General features: G+C 33.7%; 1 protein-coding gene across 1 annotated transcript in view; it reads left to right on the top strand.

The window, feature by feature from the left end:
- The window catches only part of LOC111702460 (integrin alpha-PS2), a gene marked incomplete at its 3' end in the record, with an annotated part of 27738 nt that extends 788 nt beyond the window's left edge, over positions 1-26950 (top strand). The window contains 11 exon segments of the mRNA XM_023474152.1: positions 5505-5692; positions 11078-11199; positions 11282-11379; positions 12993-13113; positions 16909-16970; positions 17964-18012; positions 20673-20732; positions 23817-23995; positions 25135-25261; positions 25490-25569; positions 26821-26950. Coding sequence (XP_023329920.1) covers positions 5517-5692; positions 11078-11199; positions 11282-11379; positions 12993-13113; positions 16909-16970; positions 17964-18012; positions 20673-20732; positions 23817-23995; positions 25135-25261; positions 25490-25569; positions 26821-26950 — 1204 coding nt within the window.
- Between the last annotated feature and the right edge of the window lie 345 nt (positions 26951-27295).

Below are 27295 nucleotides of genomic sequence, written 5' to 3'. Positions count from 1 at the left end.
GAAGAGCAAAGACAGGTAATAAACGAATGAATAAATAAATAAATGAATAAATAAATAAATAAATCAACCATAGAAAGAATTTAATATCTGTGTAAAAGTAAGGTATTTAACAATCTAAATCTAATTAAGATAAACTATTGAAGAATTTATCTAGTTTTGAACACCATCCTCTGTATCCGTGTAATTGAATCAAGATTACAGAAACTCACAGATATTAAACATCTATCTACTTAATACAATAATCTTGAATAAACATGACTGAAAGGGACTGTATTAATAAGTAGCATGTCTGATTCACAACTTTTCCCTCGAGAGCTTTATCAAGAAAACAAGAGATATCCATCATCTTCTCTTTAAAAATTTATTATTTTCAGTTGTGGTTTTATTTTTGAGTGTCTTGCGCATTTCTGCTTCCGAAACAAATGAGTTATTGTTAGAATTAGACATTTTTCATGCTAGACGATATCTTTTACATTATTGATCAGATAAATGTTCATAAAAGGGTACCGTTGTGATTTAGACATGCCTCTTTTAATGGTCTGTCACATAAAATTACAATGACAGTCCCTGTAATTGTAAATTAGAACGACAGTCCATGTAATTGTAAATTAAAACGTCAGTCCCTGTAATTGTGAATTACAACGGCAGTCCCTGTAATTGTAAATTACAACGACAGTCCCTGTAATTGTAAATTACAACGACAGTCCCTGTAATTGTAAAATACAACGACAGTCCCATTAATTGTAAATTACAACGACAGTCCCTGTAATTGTAAATTACAACGACAGTCCCTTTAATTGTAAAATACAACGACAGTCCCTGTAATTGTAAATTACAACGACACTCCCTGTAATTGTAAATTACAACGACACTTTCTGTAATTGTAAATTGAATTCGCTTCGTTCTAGTATCAGCTCTATTTATATCTTCTTGCCAGATAATAATTTTTATATTTGATTCTTAAGTTAATTAAATCACTCTCATTAGAACAACAATATTTGTCCAAAGTTTCAAGTTTTAAATACCTTCATGCTTCATTTATTTAACCGTTCCTCCTTTCTCTGTCACCTTGTCACCCCTTTTCACACAGAAAATATGTCTTCTTATCGTTCAGCTATGTCCTAATATTAATCTGTATATATAATATATACACGTATATATATGTATATATAAATATATTGTTTAGTTAAAATCAAGAAAGTTTTCTTTACACATACAAATGCTTCTGCAATCCTTCTCCTGTAAACCTTCTCCTGTAATCATTCTGTTGTCCTTCTCATTTAATCCTTCTCCTGTAATCCTTCTGCAATCTTTCTTCTAAAATCCGTCTCCTGTAATCCTTCTCCTGTAATCCTTCTCCTGAAATCTTTCTCCTGTAATCCTTCCCCTGTATAATCCTTCTCCTGTAATCCTTCTCCTATAATCCTTCTCCTGTAATCCTTCTCCTGTAATCTTTCTTCTGAAATCCTTCTCTATATATATATATATATACGAATGTCTTGTCTTATTATATATAGAAGATAATATTTACAGTTTACCTATAATTGTTAGAATTACATCATTCTAAATTCTTTTTAATATTTTTTTATGTATACAGTAAGGTATATAATAATTTGAACATTTCATATAATTTCATATCTACATAACAATGACTAATGTGCATCAACTTTCAAGACTGAACCGAATTTATAGTGTAAACACATTTTGTACTTTTGACATTTTTTGTAGCCATGGACTTAAATATTTTAAAGAGGGAATTACTCCAAACTATCAAGACAAAAAATTAGTTTATTCCTGAACATTTCCTAATTTAATTTAAAGTCACCATTCTTTGCTCAAAATCGAAAGGTACATCAATGTTTTTTTTTACCGAGGAAACAGTTTTTAAACAAAATTAAAATGAACCTAGTTCGGTGTGTGATGTATTTTCCAGGGGTTTTTAATTAAAATGAACCTAGTTCGGTGTGTGATGTATTTTCCAGGGGATTTTAATTAAAATGAACCTAGTTCGGTGTGTGATGTATTTTCCAGGGGGTTTTAATTAAAATGAACCTAGTTCGGTGTGTGATGTATTTTCCAGGATTTTAATTAAAATGAACCTAGTTCGGTGTGTGATGTATTTTCCAGGGGGTTTTAATTAAAATGAACCTAGTTCGGTGTGTGATGTATTTTCCAGGGGGTTTTTGATTAAAATGAACCTAGTTCGGTGTGTGATGTATTTTCCAGGGGTTTTTTATTTCAAGAGTAGATCTAGAGTCTGCTAAATTATTTATGCGGAGGTGTCACTCGTTTTCAGCCATATGTGCACAGATACATAGATACATAGATACATACATACGTAGATACATAGGGCGTACTCATATTTTTTGTCTTAGATTTGGATAGGTATAAACTTGTAGAAGGTTTCTCTTGAGTTAAATTTAATTCTATTTTATAGAACTAATATCTCTTTTATTTTTTAGATTAGTTTTACAATAATAATACAATAACTAACGATTGATACAAAGGAATTGAGTCTTTGCCACAAACTCAAATTGTATAATCCCTATATCTTTATAACCTGATGGTGTAAACATTTAATATTTCAAACTTAGATTATTTGATCTAACAGAATTCATAGTATGAAATATCTAAGGTCTGCGACATTGGGTTGCAAATATATAAGGATTAGAAAATCGATGTTTGTTGCAAAGACTCAATTCCTTTTGAAATATATACATCCAGGGCTATAAAAACTGAAATTGCCTTTGCAAGGTAAAACTGAAGGCCCATCGCCTTACGACACTTTAAAGTCAGTCGGATATCAGAAGTTGATTAACTAGCTGTGTAAATAGATAAAAATATATTTGGATCATGGAGATATAAATATCTGATTTTGAGATTAAATGATCAAATTCATTTATCAAACTTCTTTGTTTACTTACTAAATGTGATTAATCATGACTGGACATTAGGTTGTTTTACTCAGATTTCTCTATAGATATATAAATTTAATAATTTCAAACAAATACAAAAAAAATGTTAAACTTTATTTACTTTAAATCTATGAGTGACAGCGAAAAAAAAAAAAACTGCGGACGTGAAGATGGAGAAAGAGAAAAAAAGATTTATANCCCCCCCCCCTCGTCTGTTTAGTTTAGACACGTGAGGGATGGATCTGCTGAAAGTATAAACAAATCTTATTCCTATTTATTCTATTCTAAAGTAAACATAGAAAAAGTTAAATCTACAATTTTCACATTTTAGTTTTTATCTTAATTTCTTAATATTGAATGATGTGTACTGCACGCAATACATATTGTACATTACAATATACAGGGCTGTGTTTATCTTAAAAAACGTTTAGATAAAGAACTCGCATCAGACTATACATTTTTGCAACCAGATGTTGACCTCTTATATCTCATGATCTTTGCTAAATAAACAAGTCTAAAATATAAAAGGTCTTTACCCTTATTGGTTGCAAATTCGTACTGGCTTGTATCCAAGAACTGGCTTGTATATATCCATGTACTGGCTTGTATATATCCAAGTACCTGGCTTGTATATATTCAAGTACCTGGCTTGTTTATATCCAAGTACCTGGTTTGTATGTATATATCCATGTACTGTCTTGTATGTATCCATGTACTGTATTCTATGTATCCAAGTACCTGGCTTGTATATATCCAAGTACCTGGTTTGTATGTATCCATGTACTGTCTTGTATGTATCCATGTACTGTCTTGTATGGATCCATGTACTGTCTTGTATGTATCCATGTACTGTCTTGTATGTTTCCATGTACTGTCTTGTATGTATCCAAGTACCTGGTTTGTATGTATCCATGTACTGGCTTGTAGTTACCAATGCACTTGCATGTAAGTATCCAAGTACTTGGTTGTTTGTATCCATGTACCTGAGTCATTAGAAGATTAGAAGATTATTATCGAACCCAATTAACACAGAACCTGAATAGATAAATAAACTTGGCTACCGGTTCCGTATATATACATTATACACCCTAATTATTCTTGGTTTGGATACAGATCTGGATCAAGTACATGCACAGCAAAAACCGGGACAAAAGATAAAACTAAAAGTTAAAAAGATAATTTTATCTAAATGAAATATTTCCCTTCAGTTTCTTGTTTTAATTTATACTAAACCCTAGTATTTAATTTTTTATTTTATACTAATGGAAATACTTTCTTTCAGTACCACTATAGTAACTGCAGTAATTTTCCTAGTTCTTCTAAAGTTTTTTCCAGGGCTCTTGATTCTCCTAGCTCTCTTAGTTCTCTTAGTTCTCCTTGTTCTCCTAGTTCTCCTAGTTCTCCTAGTTCTCCTAGTTCTCCTAGTTCCCCTAGTTCTCTTAGTTCTCCTAGTTCTCCTAGTTTTCTTAGTTCTCCTAGTTCTCCTAGTTCTCCTAGTTCATCTAATTCTCCTAGTTCTCCTAGTTCATCTAATTCTCCTAGTTCTCCTAGTCCTCCTAGTTCTCCTAGTTCTCCTTGTTCTCCTAGTTCTCCTAGTTCTCTTAGTTATCCTAGTTCTCCTAGTTCTCCTTGTTCTCCTAGTTCTCTTAGTTCTCCTAGTTCACCTAGTTCTCCTAGTTCTACTAGTTCTCTTAGTTCTCTGAGTTCTCTAAATTCTCCTAGTTCATCTATTTCTCCTAGTTCCCCTAGTTCTCATAGTTCTCTTAGTTCTCCTAGTTGTCTTAGTTCTCCTGGTTCCCCTTGTTCCCCAAGATCTCCTAGTTCTCCTAGTTCGTATAGTTCTCCTAGTTCTCCTAGTTCTCCTAGTTCCCCTAGTTCTCATAGTTCTCTTAGTTCTCCTAGTTCTCTTAGTTCTCCTGGTTCCCCTTGTTCCCCAAGATCTCCTAGTTCTCATAGTTCGTATAGTTCTCCTAGTTCTCCTAGTTCTCCTAGTTCTCTTAGTTCTCCTGGTTCCCCTTGTTCCCCAAGATCTCCTAGTTCTCTTAGTTCGTATAGTTCTCCTAGTTCTCCTAGTTCTCCTAGTTCTCCTAGTTCTCCTAGTTCTTCTAGTTCTCCTAGATAGTTCGCTTAGTTCCTCTAGTTCTTCTAGTTCTCCTACTTCCTCTTTTTCTCTTAGCTCTCCTAAATAGGTCCACTAGTACTCCGAATTATTGTTTACAATCCAATTATGTCTTTATTAATGATTTTCCTCCAGGGCTTTCAAACTTAATCAAACTATGAAATAGAAGAGAACATGTGTTTAATTCCAGAACTGATAACTCCCACTTCAAATTCATCCTTCTCTTGCCAGTGGTTTATCAACAGATGTTCTCTTTTTTGCCCAACAAATCTTCTATCAAGGTCTCCAGGATCCCATTTATCCATCTTAAACTTCAAATTCCTGGTATTGTACCTTTTATCACTTTCTTAATTGTATCAAATCTGGGATATCTCTCAATCTTTTTCATTCCATCATTATACTCTTAATACATTACATCACTTAACTCAAATCTGTGTGCCTAGCCTAAAAGTATATAAACTCGATGGTAGAGGAAGGAGGAGATGGTTTCTAGACTGATCTCCATCCTCCTGGTGGCCTCCGGGCTCCTGGGCCCCTGCCAACCCTTCAACCTGGATACAAGGAACCTTGTAATACAGGATAGGCCTGCAGGATCCTGTGATAAAGAATGTATGTTTGGATTCTCAGTAGCTCAGCATTCAGAAGGAGGAACTCCATGGTGAGTAAATATATCGACTTCATATTTCATGATAAAGGAACTAATAACTCACAACAAACTCTGATTTTCTAACTGTTATATCTTTGCAACCTGGTGTTGTAAAAAATTTGATATTTCAAACCATGAATTCGGCCAGATCAGATAGTTAAAATTTGAAATATCAACGTATTCTATCATCAGGTTGCAAACATATAGGGATTAGACAATTTAAGGTTTTGTAAGGGTTTGGCCTCTTATCCTCTGCTAACCACGGATCTCGGCCCTCATCGTAATTACATAATCATCTTGCATATTAACAAGATTGTGTAAATTTAGCCTTATCAATCCTGTATTTTGATATGTCAACATCTATGAAAAAAACCAGCAACTTTTACGAATTAATTAACAAAGAGAGTTAATATTTTTGGATTGAGTAAGATCGAGAAGGATAGAGAGGGGGTTGGGAGAAAGGGGAAATGGGGAGGGGGCAAAAGGGAAGGGGGATATGCTTGGTAAAAACTTAAGAGAGGGATTTAAAGTTAAGGAATGCAAGGAAATGAATGAATGTTTTAAAACATAAAGAAACTGAAGATTAGTGAGGAAGATTTTCCTTTAGAAGTTTCTACCCTTCCTCATCATTCAAATAGTTTTTTCTCTAATTTCTCTATCATGACGCTTCAATTGTTTAGGTTCTATTGAGAATTAGAATAGTTATGATATTGATATGTATTATTTATCCCACTTAGTAATTCATCTTAACAATTAAAAACTATTGATTTACCGCAATGTGTACTTTACTTTCTTCGGAAATTTTATACTTCCGTTCTTAAACAAACCCAAAACCTTGTTATATATTTAGTCTTTAAAGGGACTGTCAGTGTAATTGAAAATGACCCTCCATGCAAAGATGGCAATGTCCGATTTTTAACGGTACCCATAAAAGCTTTGTCTGATCAAGGTGGAATCTGATATTCATGTTTTTGGTTCCTTATAAACTATTTATTTTCATTTGCACTATTAAGAATTAAGCATAGAGAAGTTATCAGATGGTCACTTAAAATTACGCTTACATGGTCCCTTTACATTAGATTAAATTAAATACTACACTGGACTAATTGTATAGATACAATTTAAAATTTATAGTAATAATAATAATATTAAAAATGATAATAATAGTATTAGAATGATAATGATAATAATGATAATAATAATATTGATAATAATAATAATAAATAATGTTCACAGATAATTCATTATCCAAGACTAATATAATAATATTTGTTTGTAAACATTAGAAATAATTATCTATGACAACTTATACTGATTGATCTAAACCAACCATTAATAAATGTTTTCTTGTATACACACGTATTTACCAAGCACACGCAACAGCTTTCCTTAAACTGTACTGAACCCAAACCCAGGAGTAAACAAATGTAAAAACAGTCCGACATGATTTGGCGAGGATTTTTATAAAATATTGCCATTTACGATTGATTGTCTAAGAGCCAAATCAGAACTGATATTTATTATATGAATGAAACAAGTTTTATTGTCATGTTATTTTCTGTTTTGATCCTTGAACAGAAAATGTATAAAATGTGTCTAATCATGTTTAGAGAAAGAGTAAAGATAACCCTACTCATCTTCACCTTTTTAAACCTATTATACACACTCCTCAAATAGGGGTTCTTAACGCCTGAAAAGATGTAAATAAAAACTTGCCACTTTAAGATGTAATGGCCTTTATCATAAACAAGAAGAAACTTTTTTGGTTTGAAATACAAATTTGATGTATTTTCAATTGCTACCCCATCTTCTTATTTCCCACAAAAACCCTCCCCTTCTCCTTCCTTCTCCCCATCTCTTCTATTCTCCTTCCAAGCACCCCCTCTTTATTACAATCCAATTATGTCTTTATTAATGATTTTCTATGTAGTACATTTTTAGAAGCAGTACAGTGGTTCTATACAGTACAATTTATACACGGTACACTTTTTTGTAGTACAGTGTGTTTAATAGTGTTCATTTATAGAAGCAGTACAGTGGCTTCATGCAGTACATGTTTCTTTAAAATAGCATGGTGGGATATTAGTAAAGGTTAAGGTTAAATGATATTTGGAAAAGAATGAATGGGGAAGGATAAACCAACAAACCAAAAAGAAGCCACAAATGGGAAAGATGGGAAAACACAAGGAACATAATGGAAAGAATGGAAAGGATAGAAAGGATGGAGAGGATGAAAAGGATAGAAATGATGTAAAGGATGAAAAGGATGGAAAGGATGAAAAGGATGGAAAAGATGTGTCCCATCTTCAATTGTAACTTTTAGTTGTGGGTCGTGGGTCTCTCTGTAAGCATACTCTCTTTGTAAAATATAAAAACAATAAAAAAAGTTCGCGGATTTGACAATATTTGTTCACGGATTTTCAAAATTTTACAAAAATCAAGAACTTTTGGACACATTTTTTGTAATTTTAAGCATCTATAATCCTTTCCTGAGGTCATGTGTGGTCCCACACAAAATTTAGGCCCGATAGGCTCAGCCATTTTTACGTTTACTGGATACAAACGGACATACAAACACCCAAACGGACACGCAAAGTATATATATATGATAAAAGACAAGTAGAAGGAAGGGAGGAGGGGGGTTACAAGGGATACTAGGAGAAGAACAAGAAGAAGAAAGGATTATGTATGAAGATTGAGGAGGAGTAAAAAGATTTGGTTAAATACGCGTAAATCTATAAAGATTTAATAATCTACCGACAAAAGTATTATGATGAATAAACTACTAGGATTATACCCCCCTCCCTGTTTTTGTAAAAACTGCGGGACGTATAATGTTTAAATATCTCTCTAGGAGGATTATAGAAAAAGACTCCTTTCAAACCCCCAATTCCTACGTTCTTAATGGATTTTTACGGAACTATTGTATTTTTCATATGTATTCACAATAAGTGAAAATATTCTAAATCTTCTAGATGTTAAATCTTTCCCCAAAAAAATATTATTAACATTTGTGGCATAAGAAAAAGTAGGTTTTAAATAAAGGCCCAACATATGTGATCCCATATACTATTTAATTCATAACATATTTTCTATAAGTACCTTGTACAACATTTGTAATGTAAGTATTGAAAGATATGTACTGTACTTAAAAAATATGTACATTGTTATAGATACATACATATGCACATTTTTAATGTTTGAGAAAGGGCGGATCATTCAGGTTTAACTAAGGGTGGAGATCTCCTAGTACGGAACTATATAAGCCTGGTTTCATTCCAGGATATTGGTTTTATCCATATCTTTCTAGTACATGGAAACTCGTCAAGTTTTAACCTTTATGTAAACCACTGTTTTGTTTTATTAGAATAAAAGTTGGTTTACAATGTATACAGTGATAACCAGAAAACAATGGAAGAGGAAGACGACATGATAGCAATACTTAAGTGTATTTGTTAGAAAAGCAAAGCAAAAAACTGGACATGTATTGAATCACTAATTTAATTAAATGGGTCTGTTTACACTGCACAGTAACTGTGTCTCATGCTCATAGGATTTTTAAAGTTATAACTTTTTTTGAAAGTCGTCTTCCTATTTTAGAGTTTTCTGGTTATTACTGTAGTTGCTAGATTATATCCGCCCAACCTTCATCCAATAGCCATAAAATAAAAAATACAAAAACTTATGATTTTACATTTATACTGGTGAGTTTAACTACAATAAAACAAGTTGTTAGCAAAATATAAAATGTATTTTATTACTCATATCCTACTGATATATATTTTGCATAGTATTTGCAATGAGTAGTGCTGAAAATAATTGCACACCTCCATAAATATCCAACAGCCCTGTTCATCATGCCATAGTTAGATATAATGGGTTTTAATAAACCTTGAATATTAAATCATTGCACAGAAAACTATAATATATCTATATAACAAATATGTAATATATACGAGAATAAATAATATATATATATAATATATACATTTGTATTTATATATGTTGTATATATATTTTAACAAGGAAGTTAGGTTTTTCGCGTTTATTTGATCAAACTGCAACCTTAAATTCCTGATTCAGTCAATTCCTTACCCGTACATGGTGTTTCAAGATTAATCTACGAAACAATAAAAAAGTATCCAACTCACGTAGATCTTGTCTATGAATTATCCAACTCACGTAGATCTTGTCTATGAATTATCCAACTCACGTAGATCTTGTCTATGAATTATCCAACTCATGTAGATCTTGTCTATGAATTATCCAACTCACGTAGATCTTGTCTATGAATTTTGAATAATTTTAAAGTAAAAGCTTACATTTCTAATAAGCCTTCCAATATTTTTTTTTTATTTTTAGCCTTATTTTTGCTGAACTGAAAAATATTGAGCTTACATATAGACATGACACGATGAATTATTTTACTAAGAAATAAAAAATTGAGCTTATTTTGTTGCATTTAATGGTGGGATGGTTGGGGCGGGGCTTATGTACTGTTTTGCTTAAATTGGATTCAGTGTCGATAATTATAATATAAATAAGAATAATGCTTGCAGTTCCTCCCTTAATTAAGCACCACAAGTACTTTTTACTCAGAAATATGTTTCTTGCCGTTTATCTGAGCTAGAAGGAACTGTACAACTGCAATGTGTACCATGCCGTTTATCTGAGTTAGAAGGAACTGTACAACTGCAATGTGTACCATGCCGTTTATCTGAGTTAGAAGGAACTGTACAACTGCAATGTATACCATGCCGTTTATATGAGTTAGACGGAATTGTACAACTGTGTACCATGCCGTTTATCTGAGTTAGAAGGAACTGTACAACTGCAATGTATACCATGCCGTTTATATGAGTTAGACGGAATTGTACAACTACAATGTGCACCATGCCGTTTATATGAGTTAGACGGAATTGTACAACTACAACGTGTACCATGCCGTTTATATGAGTTAGACGGAATTGTACAACTACAATGTGCACCATGCCGTTTATATGAGTTAGACGGAATTGTACAACTACAACGTGTACCATGCCGTTTATCTGAGTTAGACTTAATTGTACAACTACAATGTGTAACATGCCGTTTATCCTTAGGGTTACCCACAAAGGATGAAAATTTAATGACGACCTAAAACTCATTAAAAATAAAGATTTTAAGATTAAATTTGGCTTTTTGCCTTGAATAAGAATAATAAATCCCGTACAGTCGTCTTTGAAGTCTTATCATTTGTGGGTTGCCATGTACTTCAGATAGAACTGTACAACAATGTGTACCTTTTCAGTTTTCTGCAGTCGGACGGAACCGTACAAAGCAAATGTGTACTGTAATAAACTGATTTCTATTAAGCTCCAAACATTGAAGGTTGGGATTAATATATGAACTGTTTAGGGTACTTGTTGGAGCACCTAGAGCAGAGTCAGGACAGCCTGGTGTAAGCAAGGGTGGAGCTGTTTATAAATGTCCAGCTCTATCTTCCGGAGGTTGTCAAATCATTCCTTTCGACAAATCAGGTAAAATTTGCGAATTTTTTTTTAATTTGTTGATTTTTTAATACCATAAATTTTCAACATTTTTTAAAACAATTTTGTTTAGGAGATACATCAACTCCTCAGGGTAAACAGTATGATATTAAGAGCGGTCAATGGTTTGGAGCTGTTGTTCAAAGCTCCGGAGCAGATGGTACAGTATTGGTGAGTAATCTATCCCGTATCCAACCCATCCTGGAGACCGAGATGGTTCCTGCTCACGTAATGTAAAGTGTATTACACACATTGATGAACGTTATATCAGTACGTTAAGTCGTGCAAAATTCTATTTTTTCATCTTTTGTCTGGAACTAGTACATTGCGTGTCACGTGACAAGGTGGTTGGGTATACAGTACATTGCATATCACGTGACAGGGCTTCATGTGACACTATAAGGGGAGATTGTACATTACACTTTACGTGACACAGCGGTGTATTTAAATATAAAGTACAAGGCGTACCAAATAAAATACTTAATATAACGTTACTGGGGATTTCATTAAAAAAACATCAGTGAATATTTGTCCCACCTTTTTACAACCTGAGGCATTGATTCTAATTCTTGTAAATTAATGGAATAAAACAAGGTCAATCTACCTCTAGGCTGTCCAGGCCGATCTAGCAGTTTAAACATCATAAACTTAACTAAGCACGGGTTTAAATTGAAGCAGTAAACATTAAATGGGAAGGTGGAGGGAGGGGGGGGGATATCCTGTAAAGTTTGATTTAAAAATATTTATTATTATCATGATTATATTATCCATGTTGCCTAGTTTGAATGCTTATAAAAGCTTGTGTGCATCATTATCCATATATCCATACATTTTAAAGGGACTGTAAGCGTAATTTCAGGTGATCCTCCATGCAAAGATGGTAAAGTCCGATTCACAACGGTACCCTTCAAACCTTTATCTGATCAATACAATGGAAGATACTACGGTAGAAATGCGTGTGGGAAAATAATCCGTTTTCAAAATTATGAACATTTTTACCTAATTTGTAATTGTTCAGACAAAGATATTAAGAGTACCGTTGTGAATCGGGCATTGCCATCTTTTCACGGAGGGTCACTTGAAACTACACTTACAATCCCTTTAATCTTAAATTATATCTTTACGCCTTGAGCCATTGATGGACCATGTAACCTCTTCTTATATCCTGCCTGAGGCCGAGGGTTGAATAGCACGCGTCCTAACTTTTTACAAGTTTTTGTTTCCCTGGTTTCATGTTCTACCAGATTATTGAAATATAAACGATGATTATATAAATGACTTAATTATGCTTATCATTACTTTTTTGCTTAATCCAATTTCATTCTACATGCCGGCAGTGTAGTAAAGGCTGAATCTTCCTCTGTTTATAATTCACCCCTGAGTTTTTAATTATTCTAAAAAAATTAAAGAAAAATTACTGCAGACAATCATCAGTTATCGCCCAGCATAACTTCGTGTTGACAGCTAAAACAGTTTCTGTCAAAACGAAATATATTCAAACATTAAAATCTGCTTTTTCTAGCGAGCAGGTTTGGGGAACACATTTTATTATTTTGAAAGATTAAACCCCCTGGTATGAAGTGATACCGGAAAATCCTCGAAACTAATATCTATATTTTCAGGCCTGCGCCCACAGATATATTTATTACGTATTTATGTATCGACTGGACCCGGTCGGGGCCTGCTTCGTCGCCAGGAATAATTTTACCCAGTTTCAACAGTTTCGACCCTGCGTGGAGACAGGTGATTAGAGATGGGTATTGTCTAACGTTATTCCGTACTAGGCCTGTGCACCGCGCTATGTCTGGCTATCCAGGAACTATAACAGAAGAGAACCTATTGGTACATGTTACACGGCGAAAAACAATTTAGGGGAATTTCTCGAACACTCCCCATGCCGGACAAGTAAGTGGGACGGATTGGAGCTAAAGAACCCCAGCAAGATTTGGGTGTTTGGTCTTAGGCTTGATTATTCTAGGGGATGCCTGCTCTATCCCTTCTATCCAACCTATCCCAACAAAACACAACAAACGCAATTAATCAAATATACTTTTTTCAGTTTTGTTGTTTTTTTTGGGATGACCCATCATAACCCTTAATATGCGAGAAAATGAATTTAACCTTTTAATCAAAGTATTTTCTCAACAATTATAGTTCAGAGAAAAGTTTCTAAATATTAATGAGTTTTAGGTATTTAGTTTAATCTTCACCATTGTCCTCGAAGGAAAATTAATCCATGCCTCAGTGCTTCTAATTTTTCTTGCTACTGGAGACAACTCAAATTCAAAGATTTCCAGGCGTTTTGGGAAACATTTGATTATTTTTTAATAATTTGAGAGACATACTTACAGGGTGTCCCACGAAACATAACAATAGCAAGAGTACTTGAAGGTCGTCTTTGATATTTGAAATAATTTGCTGCATTAATTCGTAACCCTAATTTTGTAAGTATAATTCTAGAGTCAATATTCACAAAATACCCCCTGGTCCAAAATGTAGTCTGCCTTTGTTGTACTTTCAATATTACCGGTGATACAGGGTGTCCCACGAAACATGACAGTTAGTGAATAGTTTAAAATGTCTTCTTCCATAATTTGATAAGTTGTTTGATACTAAAGAGACTAATAACATTTATTATATGATAGTTATATTATAGTAAAATTGATTTCACAGTAAATATATGAGTTAAACATTTTTTAAAAGAAATAAACTGCAAAAAGTCCTAAATATCTAATACAGTATGTGGAAGAAGACATTCAAAACTATTTATCAACTGTCATGTTTCGTAGGACACCCGGTATATATTAAGAATTTTGTTATAATTTCAACAATTTTGTTTTTATTAAATAAATTGAAATCTAAACGCAATTTTTAATATCTCCGGAAATATTGACAGCACAAAAAAAGGAAAACCACACTTTGGAAATGACAGAACGTTCTACTGTCAAGTTTCGTGGGACACCCTGTATTTGAAACATATACGTGGATTAATTATCGGAAGTTTATGTAAACTTTTATATGTAGCATTAAAATGGGAATCAACAAACCTTAAAAACTATGTATTGGGACCAAAGAGAATAGAATATATATTAGAGTGGAATTTAAACAATCCCTCGGTATGAATTTTGTCAGTCCCTTTCAGCCTGAAAGGGAGTTCAAAGTGTGCAAATCATGTAAATGTTCAGAAATTATATGCAGTAGAGTACATTAATACAGTATGACCCTAGACGTTCCATTTCAATTTCGATTTTTTTAAAGCTGTTAAATATAATTTTAAAAAATGATTTAGGTGAATTTGATTTATAGTTATAACGGAAAATCATCGTTTGTAAAGTGAAAGGCATAGAGTAGAGTCTATGTGAAAGGATCATTGGTCAATTATGAAACCAGCTATTTCATAATTTGGTTTTTTTAATATTAATTTTAGATTTTCTATAAAATGATGTTCCAGGGCCAAAAAGGTTATATAGCACAAATATGTGAAGTACACCTGCAGTATGGAAACAGTACAACAAAATGGCCGTTTTACACTTTTTTCGAGTAAATTCCCCTCTAATACATATTCTATTCTCTTTGATTGGGACATAGGACATGGGACATTTATAAGATTTTAGGAATGTTTAAAATCTTGGAGGGAAATAGACATCGGAAATGAATCTTAATGTATGAAAAACTATCTGTAAAGAATGAAAGAATGAATGAATGAATGAATGAATGCACCTGAAGAAATGAATGGGAAATGAATGGGAAAAGTCTGGAAAATCAGGAATGTCCAAACAATTAAGAATACAGAGGATTAAATTCGTCACACTGGTTTTTACGCATTGTACGCTTAATATCGTGTTCAGTGTTTGTGATTATTACGCATTCAACAATAGGTGTTTTAGAGGCATTGTGTACACTGTAAAGTATTAAAGTTTCCCTTGACAATATATTACCCGACCTATTGTATTCAATACTTTAAGGGAGGGGGGGGGGGTAAAAAATGTCGAGGGGTGAAAAAGTTGGGACCTTTCAGTTTATCATTCGCTGATATATTTGCAAAATTGTGTTTTTATTTTATTTCTCCGCTGGGACGAGTTCTTACTTATCTCTGGGTTCTCCTGGATACTGTATTTAAACTTTATGCAGTGTTTCATAATGTAAATATCTTTCCTTTCTATTTTTCAAGATATTTGCTTGCAGTCATTCTTGTTGTTATTTCCAGTTTGAAAGGCCAGCACAAGGACGAAGGCCTGCATAAAATAATATTTAGCTCATCCTAAACCAATCCCACACCGCTTTAAAAGCATGTTTTCATGTTTTTAAAGCGAATTTTATTATTTAACTGAATTTTTTGTTCAACTATTTTAAAAAAAGGCTGAAAATGTTGAAAAAATAAGTTATTATTAAATTTTTCTAAAATATTTAGCATTTTCAGCCTTTTTCATAATTTTACAGATTGCTCTGAAACCACTGAAGAAGACAGTGAGAATAGATACATTATTATATGTTTTTAAAAACTTAATAAAGTATATTTATATTACAATCTTATTTCTATCTTTAAGGACAAATGCCAGGTTTGTTTGTGAATGGACTTTAGACGATTTTTCAAGTAACCCTACATTTAAAAATTAGATGTTCTTTTCACAAAATTATATTTAAGCATTTTCTGAGTAACATGGGGGAAAACTTCGTAATTTTTCTTCATCAAAAAAGATTAATTCTGCAAGTTTTCTTTCTAGTCTCTGCTGTATAAATTTGCATGTCACTTTTATGGAGAAAATGAAATTTATCAGTTTTCAGATCCAAAAATCAAGGATATTTGTCTCCGACAAAGTTACCGTTGTGAATCGAATAAAACTTTTAAAATCATGAAATACGTCGGCAGTCCATTTAATACTTTCATCTTAAACCTGGCACTTTCCTTCCCCATCCAATCCTTTAAATAAACCGTATAAATGCGGGAATAAGATCACACCGTGAAGTGTAGTACAATCTTTCATTCATACATTCAAAGATTTTTAACAAAACAGATATAACAATGCATGTCGTCTTTTCAAGATTTAGGGATTTTTCGTTCACAATAACCCTGAAGACAGAGGCTTAAGGGAGTTGCGCGCATGCTCTCTCTGTATGTCTTGTAATTCTGCCTCAGGGTTAGTGTGAACGAAAAACCCTTAAATCTTGAAAAGACGACATCTAGTGTTATATCTGTATTGATATTAATCTATGCATACATTATACATATTTTAATCCAATTTAAAGTTGATATTTCATATAGTTGATTTGAAAATTCTTTAAAATTACATATTGGTCAATAATTTGAATATAAGGAAAAAGTTATCGCAGCGTCGTATGAACAACTTTACTAGCGTTGAACTTTTTACCTAAACTACACTTCTAGGTTCTCCGATCCTGCATCTTTAATGCATCCTAATCTTATAATAAATCAATATACCAGACTAATAACTAGTTTAATTCAAACCCTAAACAACAGAACTAAGAATGATTGAACCCGAATTTAAATTAATATTTAAACAACGTTTTAAATTTGTAGATAAACCTTAATATTTAATATTTAATATGATTTCCAAAAGTTGAGCCCAAATGTTTTTGAATCAAGATTTTTTTTGAAAAATGAAAACCAACATTTTGGCTGAATTTATGGTTGCATAATCCCACCTAATTCAACGTTGTAGAATGAATTTGATTGTTCAGGGAAATGGGGATATCATCGACAGGGTTCATGTCAAGCAGGACTTGGAGCTGCAGTATCAAAGGTAACCTAGATATCTGGGATTGTCTAAGAGTGAGAACTCGACAGCTTGTAAATGAATGAACTCGGGGGTAAAGTGTGTTTACAACAAGTCTAGAATCTGGCTTAGGGCTATTTTTGTTGTATGTTTTTACCCTGGGATGTTTGTGTGTGTTTGGGTTAGTGTGTGTTTGTTTAAAGTTTAAAGATTGACCCTACCTAACATAAATCAAATGAACCGAGGTCAGCAGACAATACAAACCATTTAGAGATACGACTTCCAGTACAGTATAATACTTTGATCACATATATACATATATATACATTTATAAAATGTATCCTGGATATAATCCTTGGATATCTAATGCAACCTTGACTTTTTTATCCTGTATTTTTTGTATCTTTATCCTTAATACCAGATATAATCTAGACTCCTGTAAGGTGTATCTTCATCCAGGATATCTAATACAACCTGGACTCTTGTATCATGATACTTTATCCTGGATATCCAATACAAGTGAGACTATTGCATCCTGTATCTTTATCCTGGATATCCAATACCAGTGAGACTATTGTATCCTGTATCTTTATCCTGGATATCTAATACAAGTGAGACTTTTGTATCCTGCATCTTTATCCTGGATATCCAATACAACCTAGACTCTTGTATAATAAATCTTAATCCTAGATATCCAATTCAAGCTAGACTCTTGTATCCCGTATCTTTAATCCTGGATATCCAATACAAGCTAGACTCTTGTATCAAGTATCTTAATCCTAGATATCCAATACAAGCTAGACTCTTGTATCAAGTATCTTAATCCTGGATATCCAATACAACCTAGACTCCTGTATCATAAATCTTAATCCTGGATATCCAATACAACCTAGACTCCTGTATCATAAATCTTAATCCTGGATGTCCAATACAACTGATACTACTGTATCCTGGTTTCCTGTATATCTATTGTATCTTGTATCCTTCACGTATATCCTATTTTAAGTATTCCTGTTGCAGAATGGAGAACAGATTTATATTGGTGCTGTGGGCTCCTGGTACTGGCAAGGTAAGAATACGTATTGACTCCAGTAGTAAATACAACTGCTGGGTTGTAAATACCGACCACATATCTGTAGTTCAGGCTGAATATTAGATTTTACTGTTCAGTTTCAGCTTAGCGCAGTATACATTTCATTTCTTATATTACTTTCACGTAGATATATATAATATATATAGACATACTTCCTTCTTCATATCTATCTAAACACAATTTTAGTCATATTTTACCTGTAGAACACTTATATCCAGTCATTATTTACAAGTAGAACTAAAGATTAAAATCATGTACAAGTACGTTTGAATTAGTAAATTTTTAATTTTAATATAACGAAATATCTATCCTATCACAATGTGCATGTGTCCGGATGTATTTTAATATATTTGAATTTATTATAAATGTTTGAGATTAATGTAATAATCAGCCTTATTTGGTGTCATGTCTGTCTTAAAATTGTTCACCCTTCTCCCCGCATAGTTTGCAAATGAATTAAATTTATCAGGCATGGTACAAATATAATATTCCAGCGAAAAAACTTCATTTATCTTAAAACGTCTGAAATTCAATCGTTTTAAGTAAAGATGCAAGGGGTACTTGAAAGTAAGAATACTCCTTGGATACTCTTTGTATACTCCTTGGATACTCCTTGGATACTCCTTGGATACTCCTTGTATACTCCTTGGATACTCCTTGGGATACTCTTTGTATACTCCTTGGATACTACTTGGATAATCCTTGGATACTCTTTGTATACTCCTTGGATACTCCTTGGATACTCCTTGGATACTCCTCGGATACTCCTCGGATACTCCTCGGATACTCTTTGGATACTCCTTGGATACTCCTTGGATACTTCTTGGATACTTTTTGGATATTCTATGGATATAGGTCTTGGTCACGGTTTCCAGGTCAGGTTCACAAGTAGAAACTCACTGGATCAAGTTGCATCAGTTGAATATAGGTCTAGGTCTGAACTCAAGGGATAGATGTAGGTCTCTAGCTCAGTATATCTGATAGATGTTGGTCTCTAGCTCAGTATATCTGATTGCAATCTCCTATACAAGCTCAACAACATACATATATATATATAAACTCGGTCCTCTTATCCTCTTATCAACTTAAGATGTTATTTTCTCCAACCTTAATTGGATTAGTCAGCTACTCCGTTCCCAGATTTTTGATTAGCTTTATCTTTGCTCCTAACCCCTTCTTCACGACATAAAAGGTTGGGTTTAAAAAGAGTTTTTAGATTTCCTTGAACTTTCTCCAATTCTTGGCGGGATAACTCAGTTTTAAAGGGGTTCCGGGGCATCCTTGAAATTATTCTTGATGGGGTTCCATTAGATATACTGGTGTTATGTTGGTTCCCCTGGTTCTTCCTTTTATAACGTGAGTTTCCTCAGGGTTTCCCGGTTGTAGCTGTCGGTTTCCTGTATCAATGTATTTTTTTGCTAGGGGTTTCCCGGTTATAGGTGGGTTGCTTTTTTTGGTTTCAGGTGGTATTTTTTTCTGGTTCTCGTTTGTTTTCCATGTGGTTTCCTGGTTCTAGGTTGTTTTCCGGTTGGTTTCCGGGTTCTATGTTGTTTTCCATGTGGCTTCCTGGTTCTATGTTGTCTTCCATGTTGTTTCCTGGTTCTAGGTTGTTTTCCATGTGGTTTTCTGGTTCTAGGTTGTTTTCCGTGTGGTTTCCTGGTTCTATGTAGTTTTCCGTGTGGTTTCCTGGTTCTAGGCTGTTTTCCGGTTGGTTTCCTGGTTCTATGTTGTTTTCCATGTGGTTTCCTGGTTCTATGTTGTTTTCCATTTGGTTTCCTGGTTCTATGTTGTTTTCCATGTGGTTTTCTGGTTCTAGGTTGTTTTCCGTGGGGTTTCCTGGTTCTATGTAGTTTTCCGTGGGGTTTCCTGGTTCGTTTGACTAAATTCAAGAATGCGATGTGGTTCACTCAAATATTCTTGGTCTCAGTTTGGTTCTGTAGCTGGGTTTACTGATTCTAAACGGGTTTTCATTTTCCAGTTTTTTTTTACAAAGCTTCCTTGATTTACTTCAGATGTATCAGATATTTCTCCTGACGGTTCTCATCTGTTTTTGTGCTCATCAGTTTTTTACTTGTTTACTTTACTGAATCCACGTTCTTTTTAGTTCTCACTTTTCAATATGTGTGTTTAGGTCAAACTAGATCAAAACAGATTACTTACAATAAACCCCAGATATTTCTGAAAATGCTACTCTCTGTACGACCAAATTTCTTTTTCTTTCTTTCTTAAAGCAATTGAAGACGGCTTTATTGAAATATATGATGATCCTAGAGATGAGGAAGGATTCTGAATATGCCTAGTTTGATTCTCCAGCTGAATCAATAATCTGGGTTAATCTTTCTCCTCCTACACTACTGCATACTCTGTATACCTTGTATACCTTGGAGTCAAGCCAAGTTAAAGAACCCTCATTAAAACAACTTCACCTATTAGAGGGATATGTTTTAAAAGTCATCTTTATTTTAGGATATTACGTCATACTTGATGCATTAATTGCAATATTATGAACACACTCATGCGTGTAAATTAATTGCTAAGTATATAAGAAACGCTGCACTGTATTTACTGCATGAAAATGCAAAATAACACTTTAAACCAGAACAGAAAACTTACTTGAGAATATTTTTAAATTTTAGGGCAAGTGTACTCTATAAATACACAGAGTAGAAATTCTTCCATCTTTAACCAGTCTCCAGGTAGACAAAGATACTCATGGTTAATGGGATACTCACAATTCGTCCTTGCTCACAATTCTTCCTTACTCACAATCGACCTTGCTCACAGTTCGTTCTTGCTCACAATTCTTTCTTACTCACAATTCTTACTTACTTCAATTCATCCTTGCTCACAATTCACTCTTACTCACAATTCTTTCTTACTCACAATTCGTCCTTTCTCACAATTCGTCCTTTCTCATAATTCGTCCTTTCTCACAATTCGTCCTTTCTCATAATTCGTCCTTTCTCACAATTCGTCCTTTCTCATAATTCGTCCTTTCTCACAATTCGTTCATACTCAATTTTTCCCTACTCGAACAATTCGCCCCTACACGCAATTCATTCTTACCAACTGTCCTATCCAATTTGAATTATAACTTTTCTTATCTATCTATCCCACATTCCAATGATGATCTGTAGATTCTATGTGAAGTATCCTGACACGTCATGAGTACTGGAACACCGGACTAACTGTATTATCAGCACCCAACCTTCCTATTCTCTCTCTTACAGTTCTGAGAACCTTATTATCTCTTAGATTTAAACATTTCAAATAAGTCAAATTTTTCCTAAATCAGCAATTCTTCTCATTTAAGTTTATTTTACTAAATGTTAACTAAAGAGAATGAGTTAATCCTTGAAGAACATGCAACCATTAACCCAATGCACTGCACTGTAAATATGTACATAAAACAAGTAGATAGATGTAATTAACAATTTTTATTTATAAATTGGAGAACTGGTTTCAGTATTAAAGCCTGATAATAAAAACAGAAAAGATCTGAGCACTCGCCACAAACCCTAGATCTTTTAAACCTGATGATTTAGACCTTTGATATTTCAAACTATTTGATTTAACATAATCCAATGTTTGAAATAGTAAAGGTTTACAACGTCAGCAAGTTGCAAAGATATTGGGATTATAAAATTATAATTTGTGGCAAGTTTTCGGTTGGCAGCTTTAAAACTGAAAATGCAAAAATATATTGATTTATGTTTAGTAAAAGCTGGAGCTAATGCAAATACTTTTAATTTTAGATATTTGAGCTTTACACGGTGGTAATCTGATAAACATGATTTTATACTCACGCCTTCCTCTCTATATATTTAACTTAGTTTCACATAACCATATTTTTGGAGTAGTCTAATTGTGTGTTTTTCTTTCTTTTTTTTCTTAAATGGACTTGAAGGAAAATATATGATTATGTTGATTTCTTACTAAGATCACTTAATGCCTAAAGTATGTTAATTGTGCATTGTAGAAATAATATAAATGCACAAAGTATGTTAATTGTGCATTGTAGAAGTAATATAAATGCACAAAGTATGTTAATTGTGCATTGTAGAAGTAATATAAATGCACAAAGTATGATTTTGTTAAAAAAATTATTTGAGAATTTTAGGAAAGCAATTTTGGATACTATAAGATAAAAATGCAATAGAATAGGAAATTGAATAAATATATTAGGGAATCATAAAACTATTTATGTCAGAATTTAAAATATTTTATGAGTTTAAGTTGGTTGACAGAGGGGTAATACTTGTGTGGGGCCGAGGCATAAAAGTAAACGGGAAAGTGAGAAGTATGAGACGTGGGTAGGGGGAGGGAGGGAGAGAAAGGGGAGGAAGGGAGAGAAAGGGGAGGGTGAGAGGGGAAAGAGTAAAAATAACAAGAATTTTAGTTAAACAAGGATTGTGTAGGAATAATCAAAGACCCAGGATGAATATGAATAATGAGAAAAAGGCGTGGATTTATGATTGATGGATTGAACCGAGGGGAGAATTTTCCGTCAGGGTTACAGGGGAAACTGAGACAAGAGAGGGAGGAAAACGGGATGAGAAGGAAAGGAGAAGGGAAGGATGAGAGAAAACTAAGAATTGAGAGAAAAGAAGGAGAATATGGAAAAGAAAAGTTAAGAGGTTGAGAATATGTAGAGAGAAGTATGTAAGGTGGAGAAAAAAAAAGTAAAAGAAGAAGGAGAAAAACAAAAAAAGGAGAAGAAGGTAGAAGAAAGAGAAAGAGGTAGAAGAAGAAAGAGAAAGACGATAAGAAGGTATAAGAAAAAGGAGAAAGTGGACAAAGAGATGAAGTTAGAGAGAAAGAAAAGAAGAAATGGTAGAAAGAGGAGTAGCAGGATAAAGAGAAAGTGGATAAACAGGAGAATTAGGAATAAGAGAAGGTTAAACCGGAAAACAAGAGTTAAAGAAGAATAAGAAACTAAAGTTATAGGAAAAGTAACAGTGGAGGAGAAGCAGAATTTAGAGGACAAACCTGTCGTAAGAAAAAGCAGAGAATAGAAAAATTCAAAAACTAAGGAAAGCAAGGTCAATATATGAATAAAATTTCAACTGTCTGTGTATCTACAATGTACATGTATATAGACGAAATCCAAACATAAAAAATGAAAGATCAAAGTGCATGGTAAAGACTGCATCGTATTGTAGACAGTGTAAATAAAGTAGAGTAGAATTTGTGTTTTTTTCCAATATTTGCCCAAATATATATATATATATTAATGTAAATAGTAATGGGAAATGGTCAAAGCATGCACGTTGAACAATCTGGGTTCAATCCAAGATGTGGAGAACTTTCAGTTTTTCTCTATCTTTGATCTTTGCTAGGTGCACATTCTTACTCAAGCCAAGGATCAATATTATGAAAAAATCATAAGTTTTGAGCAAAGAAAATAGAATATATCTTAGAGTGGAATTTAGACAATCCCTCTTTTTTAATTCCTCTCTATATATTCTATTCTCTATGGTTCAATCCCTTTTATCCGCATCTACGAATTTCTTTGTAAACTCATATACATGTTATTCTGACAGTGGAACTACGGAACCTTGAGCACGCATCTCTTTGTGAATGTATGAGAAGCAGCATGCTGGGATAGGTTGACTGAAAATGTTAATTTCAGATCTCAAGAAAAAAAAACATGATTTCTTTCTTCTACAATAAATATAAATGTAAAATTATTCTGCAGAACGGAGCTAGCCTAAAATATCGGGGTTGAGATCTGTTTTTCTAAAAAACTTGATCTAGGTTCTAATCAAATCTATCTCCAGGTCAGGTTTTCTCCACGAACTTACGCCAGCTCCGGAACCAACGGAAGACTGAGGAAGGAGATCCTCAGGACGATGATAGCTATCTCGGATACTCCGTTACAACCGGAGAATTTAACGGAGATGGAGACGGGATGGATGTTGCTGTTGGAATGCCACGTGGAGCAAATCTCACCGGAAAGGTTGAACTTTTTTCTTTTATTATTACTCACAGTAGGAGCTTTTTCCAACCCTGGAATCATAGAATTAATTGCAAAATTGCCAGTATCAATCGTATTTTAATCTTTGGAAACGATGGTTACGTTATTAACTAATTGTTAATTTTATTACAGATTTTAATTTTAATCTTTTATATTTTAAAATGATTGTATTTTCTGCTCCGTCAGCTAACTAAAATTATAAAATTGAATTAAGATTTTTTTAAATGCGTATTATTCTGAGATTAGAAAAAAGTCATTGACTCAAGATACAAATTGAAATACACGTAAGAAAGAAACGAAACAATTTGCTCGCAATTCCAATGTTTTGTCAAGATCTGAAATCTTGATGTAAACAAAATCAATCAGCTGCCGTAAAACTCTAGTCACCAAAAACAAATATTTTGAGAGTTTCGGGTCGTGTTTTCAGTGGATAATCCTGTAAATGTCTTTCTCCGCTTTCATTTTCTGTAAAACTTGTTGTTGTAATCTAACCATAACTTTCTTTTTTATTAGTTCATCTCACACGGAAAGTTTGTTCAATGTTATGTTTAAAGTTATTAATGTGACACGTTCAACTCCTCAACTACTCTCTCAGGAATATAACTTCATATTCATATATTTTTTAAATATATATTTTTCCCCTTAGGGCGCCCTGCCCCCCCCCCCCCCCCCTCCTTCATTTCTCAGCATGCTGACAAAACCCCCTGTCATTTCTCCATATGGAGATATTTATGCATAAAAGTCTGCAGAGATTTTATAAGAACTTCTTATCTCTAACCTATTATGACGATGAGAAAACTAAGAATTGAGAGAAAAGAAGGAGAATATGGAAAAGAAAAGTTAAGAGGTTGAGAATATGTAGAGAGAAGTATGTAAGGTGGAGTTCCTTCATTTCTCAGCATGCTGACAAAACCCCCTGCCATTTCTCCATATGGAGATATTTATGCATAAAAGTCTGCAGAGATTTTATAAGAACTTCTTATCTCTAACCTATTAAGACAGAAGTATCCCTAGCATGGAGATGTTGCGTGCTAGGGTTTGGATAACTTTAGAAGTTTTTTTAATATTAAAATAATTGTGTCATGTTCAGGTTCAGTTTGATCTAATCTAATATATATCAGGTTGTGCTGTACAACTCCAACCTGACAAACCTTAACAACCTGACCGGGACTCAGGTCGGAGCTTACTTCGGATACTGTCTAGCTACCGCTGATCTTAACGGGGATGGACTTGATGATATTATCATAGGTAACCTAACTACTTTCCATTCTAAAACCTATGCTCCCTTTCCATATGTTCCCAGTCTCGGGTCTTGAACTGTAAACAAGGATGCACGACCTAGTGCCTATAAACAAGGTTCCCCGTCAATTACACCTGAAACTTAAACCCTAACTCAGGATTATTTTATCCATCTTGTTTTTCCATCGTCATGTGATCTGAAGGAGAAAATAAAAAACATCTTCAATTTATTTTTAGGTTCTCCGATGTGGACGGATTACTCTATCATGGGAAAGTTTGAAACAGGACGTGTTTATGTTGTGTATCAGGATAAAAATGTAAGTATATTTTTAGATTTTTTTACTATATTATTTAGTGTACCGTGGACCCCCACCCCCTTTTCAGAAAATTAGAACAACATCCTGTCACTAGCCTATCTAAACCTAAGTTAACCTGAGTTGAAAACTGTAGAATTGGATACCCTTAATCCCGATCCCTTAATCTGGAAATCCACTGTGGAAACTTCTGTTTTGGTACACTCTGATGAGTAGAATTCTAGGTACTTTAGTGGATAAAGATTATAAAATCTAAAGATTAACAAGAAATCAAGCATTGATCTCCATATCCACAATTTAAAAGTTTCCAACTCTGGAAAAGTAAAATCATGGGAGGATGTACTTTTTCAAAACTAGGAGATGACGGATCCGAGGGGGCCCCCTCCACCCCCGTCCCGCGGATCCGGGGGACCCCCCTATACCCCCGTCCAGCTCCCCTATAATTGGTTTATTTCAAAGCTGAGTAAATAAATCTAAACCCTGTCCTGTAAACTCATTCAACTTCTGAGATAATGATCAGGGTTCAGCTTGTTTTGGGCAATAAAATAATCTCAAGCAGACTTGCAGGTTCCTTAACTGGAGAATTTGAATGTGTAATTTCCTGAATAAAAGATGTAGTTTTAAACCCAGGTGTCCGCCCATTCATCCATAGGTCAGTGATAGATCTGCAGAGAGCTAAGAGAAACCCGAATTAATTAACAAGCTCACTGAGCAAATTTGTTTGGATTATGGAGAGGTTTTGGAGGGTTGTAAAGATTCAATTTTTTTAAAACCATCGATTTATTTTAAGATTGATTTAATGAAAGAATTAAGATAATACTTCAGATTGAATAATATGTTGAATTAAAATTAGTTTTTTTCGTTTATTTAGAATGAGAAAAAATAAACTCTAGAATGAAAAAGGATGCATGACCTGCTTCAAGTTTAACATGAATCCGATACAAAAACTAAAAGTTCAAAGATCAAACTAATATGCATAGAAAATTCTGGATTCAGGATTTTCTCATTTATCCCCTGAACCCGGCCTGGCAAGATTAAAAGCCCAGTTTCCACAAAATCTTAAAAGTAATTGATTATTCAGCCTGGAATAGGGTTCAGGATTCCCAGAACGGAAATTCCTTGAGTAATCTTCATTTAAATGCATAAACTTCACAATATATACATCTTCGCAAATACAAAGCTGTTTTTCACATTCTTAGAAGTTTACATCTGAGAAAGGATTGCTTGGCTTCTTTAAATTATTTTTATTTTCAGCATCGTTTCCGGAGATTCGAGACTCTGGACGGAGAGAATCATAAAGCAAGGTTCGGGATGGCTGTGGCGTCTCTAGGAGATATAAACCTTGATGGTGCTGCTAGTGGTGACTCCAGTATTGGATACCATGGTAAGTTTTATGTGGATACTAGATATCCAGAAGAGTTTTATGTGGATATTGAATATGGCGAAAATAGGCGGATATCGTGGTGAGTTTTAGGCCGATACTTCTTATGAACGGCGGATACCATGGTAACCTTTAAATGAATACTTTTTAGGTCACGGTTATATTAGTTTCGATAGTTAAAAACTAGTTATAATATGTGGATACTGGCTTGGATATGTAGATACTAGTTAGAATATGTGGATTGTGGATACTGGCTTGGATATGTAGATATATAGTGGTTAGAATATGTGGATTGTGGATCCTGGCTTGGATTTGTAGATAGTAGTTAGAATATGTGGATTGTGGATA

Source organism: Eurytemora carolleeae, unplaced genomic scaffold (assembly GCF_000591075.1).
Source record: "Eurytemora carolleeae unplaced genomic scaffold, Eaff_2.0 scaffold278, whole genome shotgun sequence".
Taxonomy (NCBI): domain Eukaryota; kingdom Metazoa; phylum Arthropoda; class Copepoda; order Calanoida; family Temoridae; genus Eurytemora; species Eurytemora carolleeae.
The sequence above is the reverse complement of the archived record's forward strand: the minus strand, read 5'-3'. Positions and strand labels throughout refer to the sequence as shown.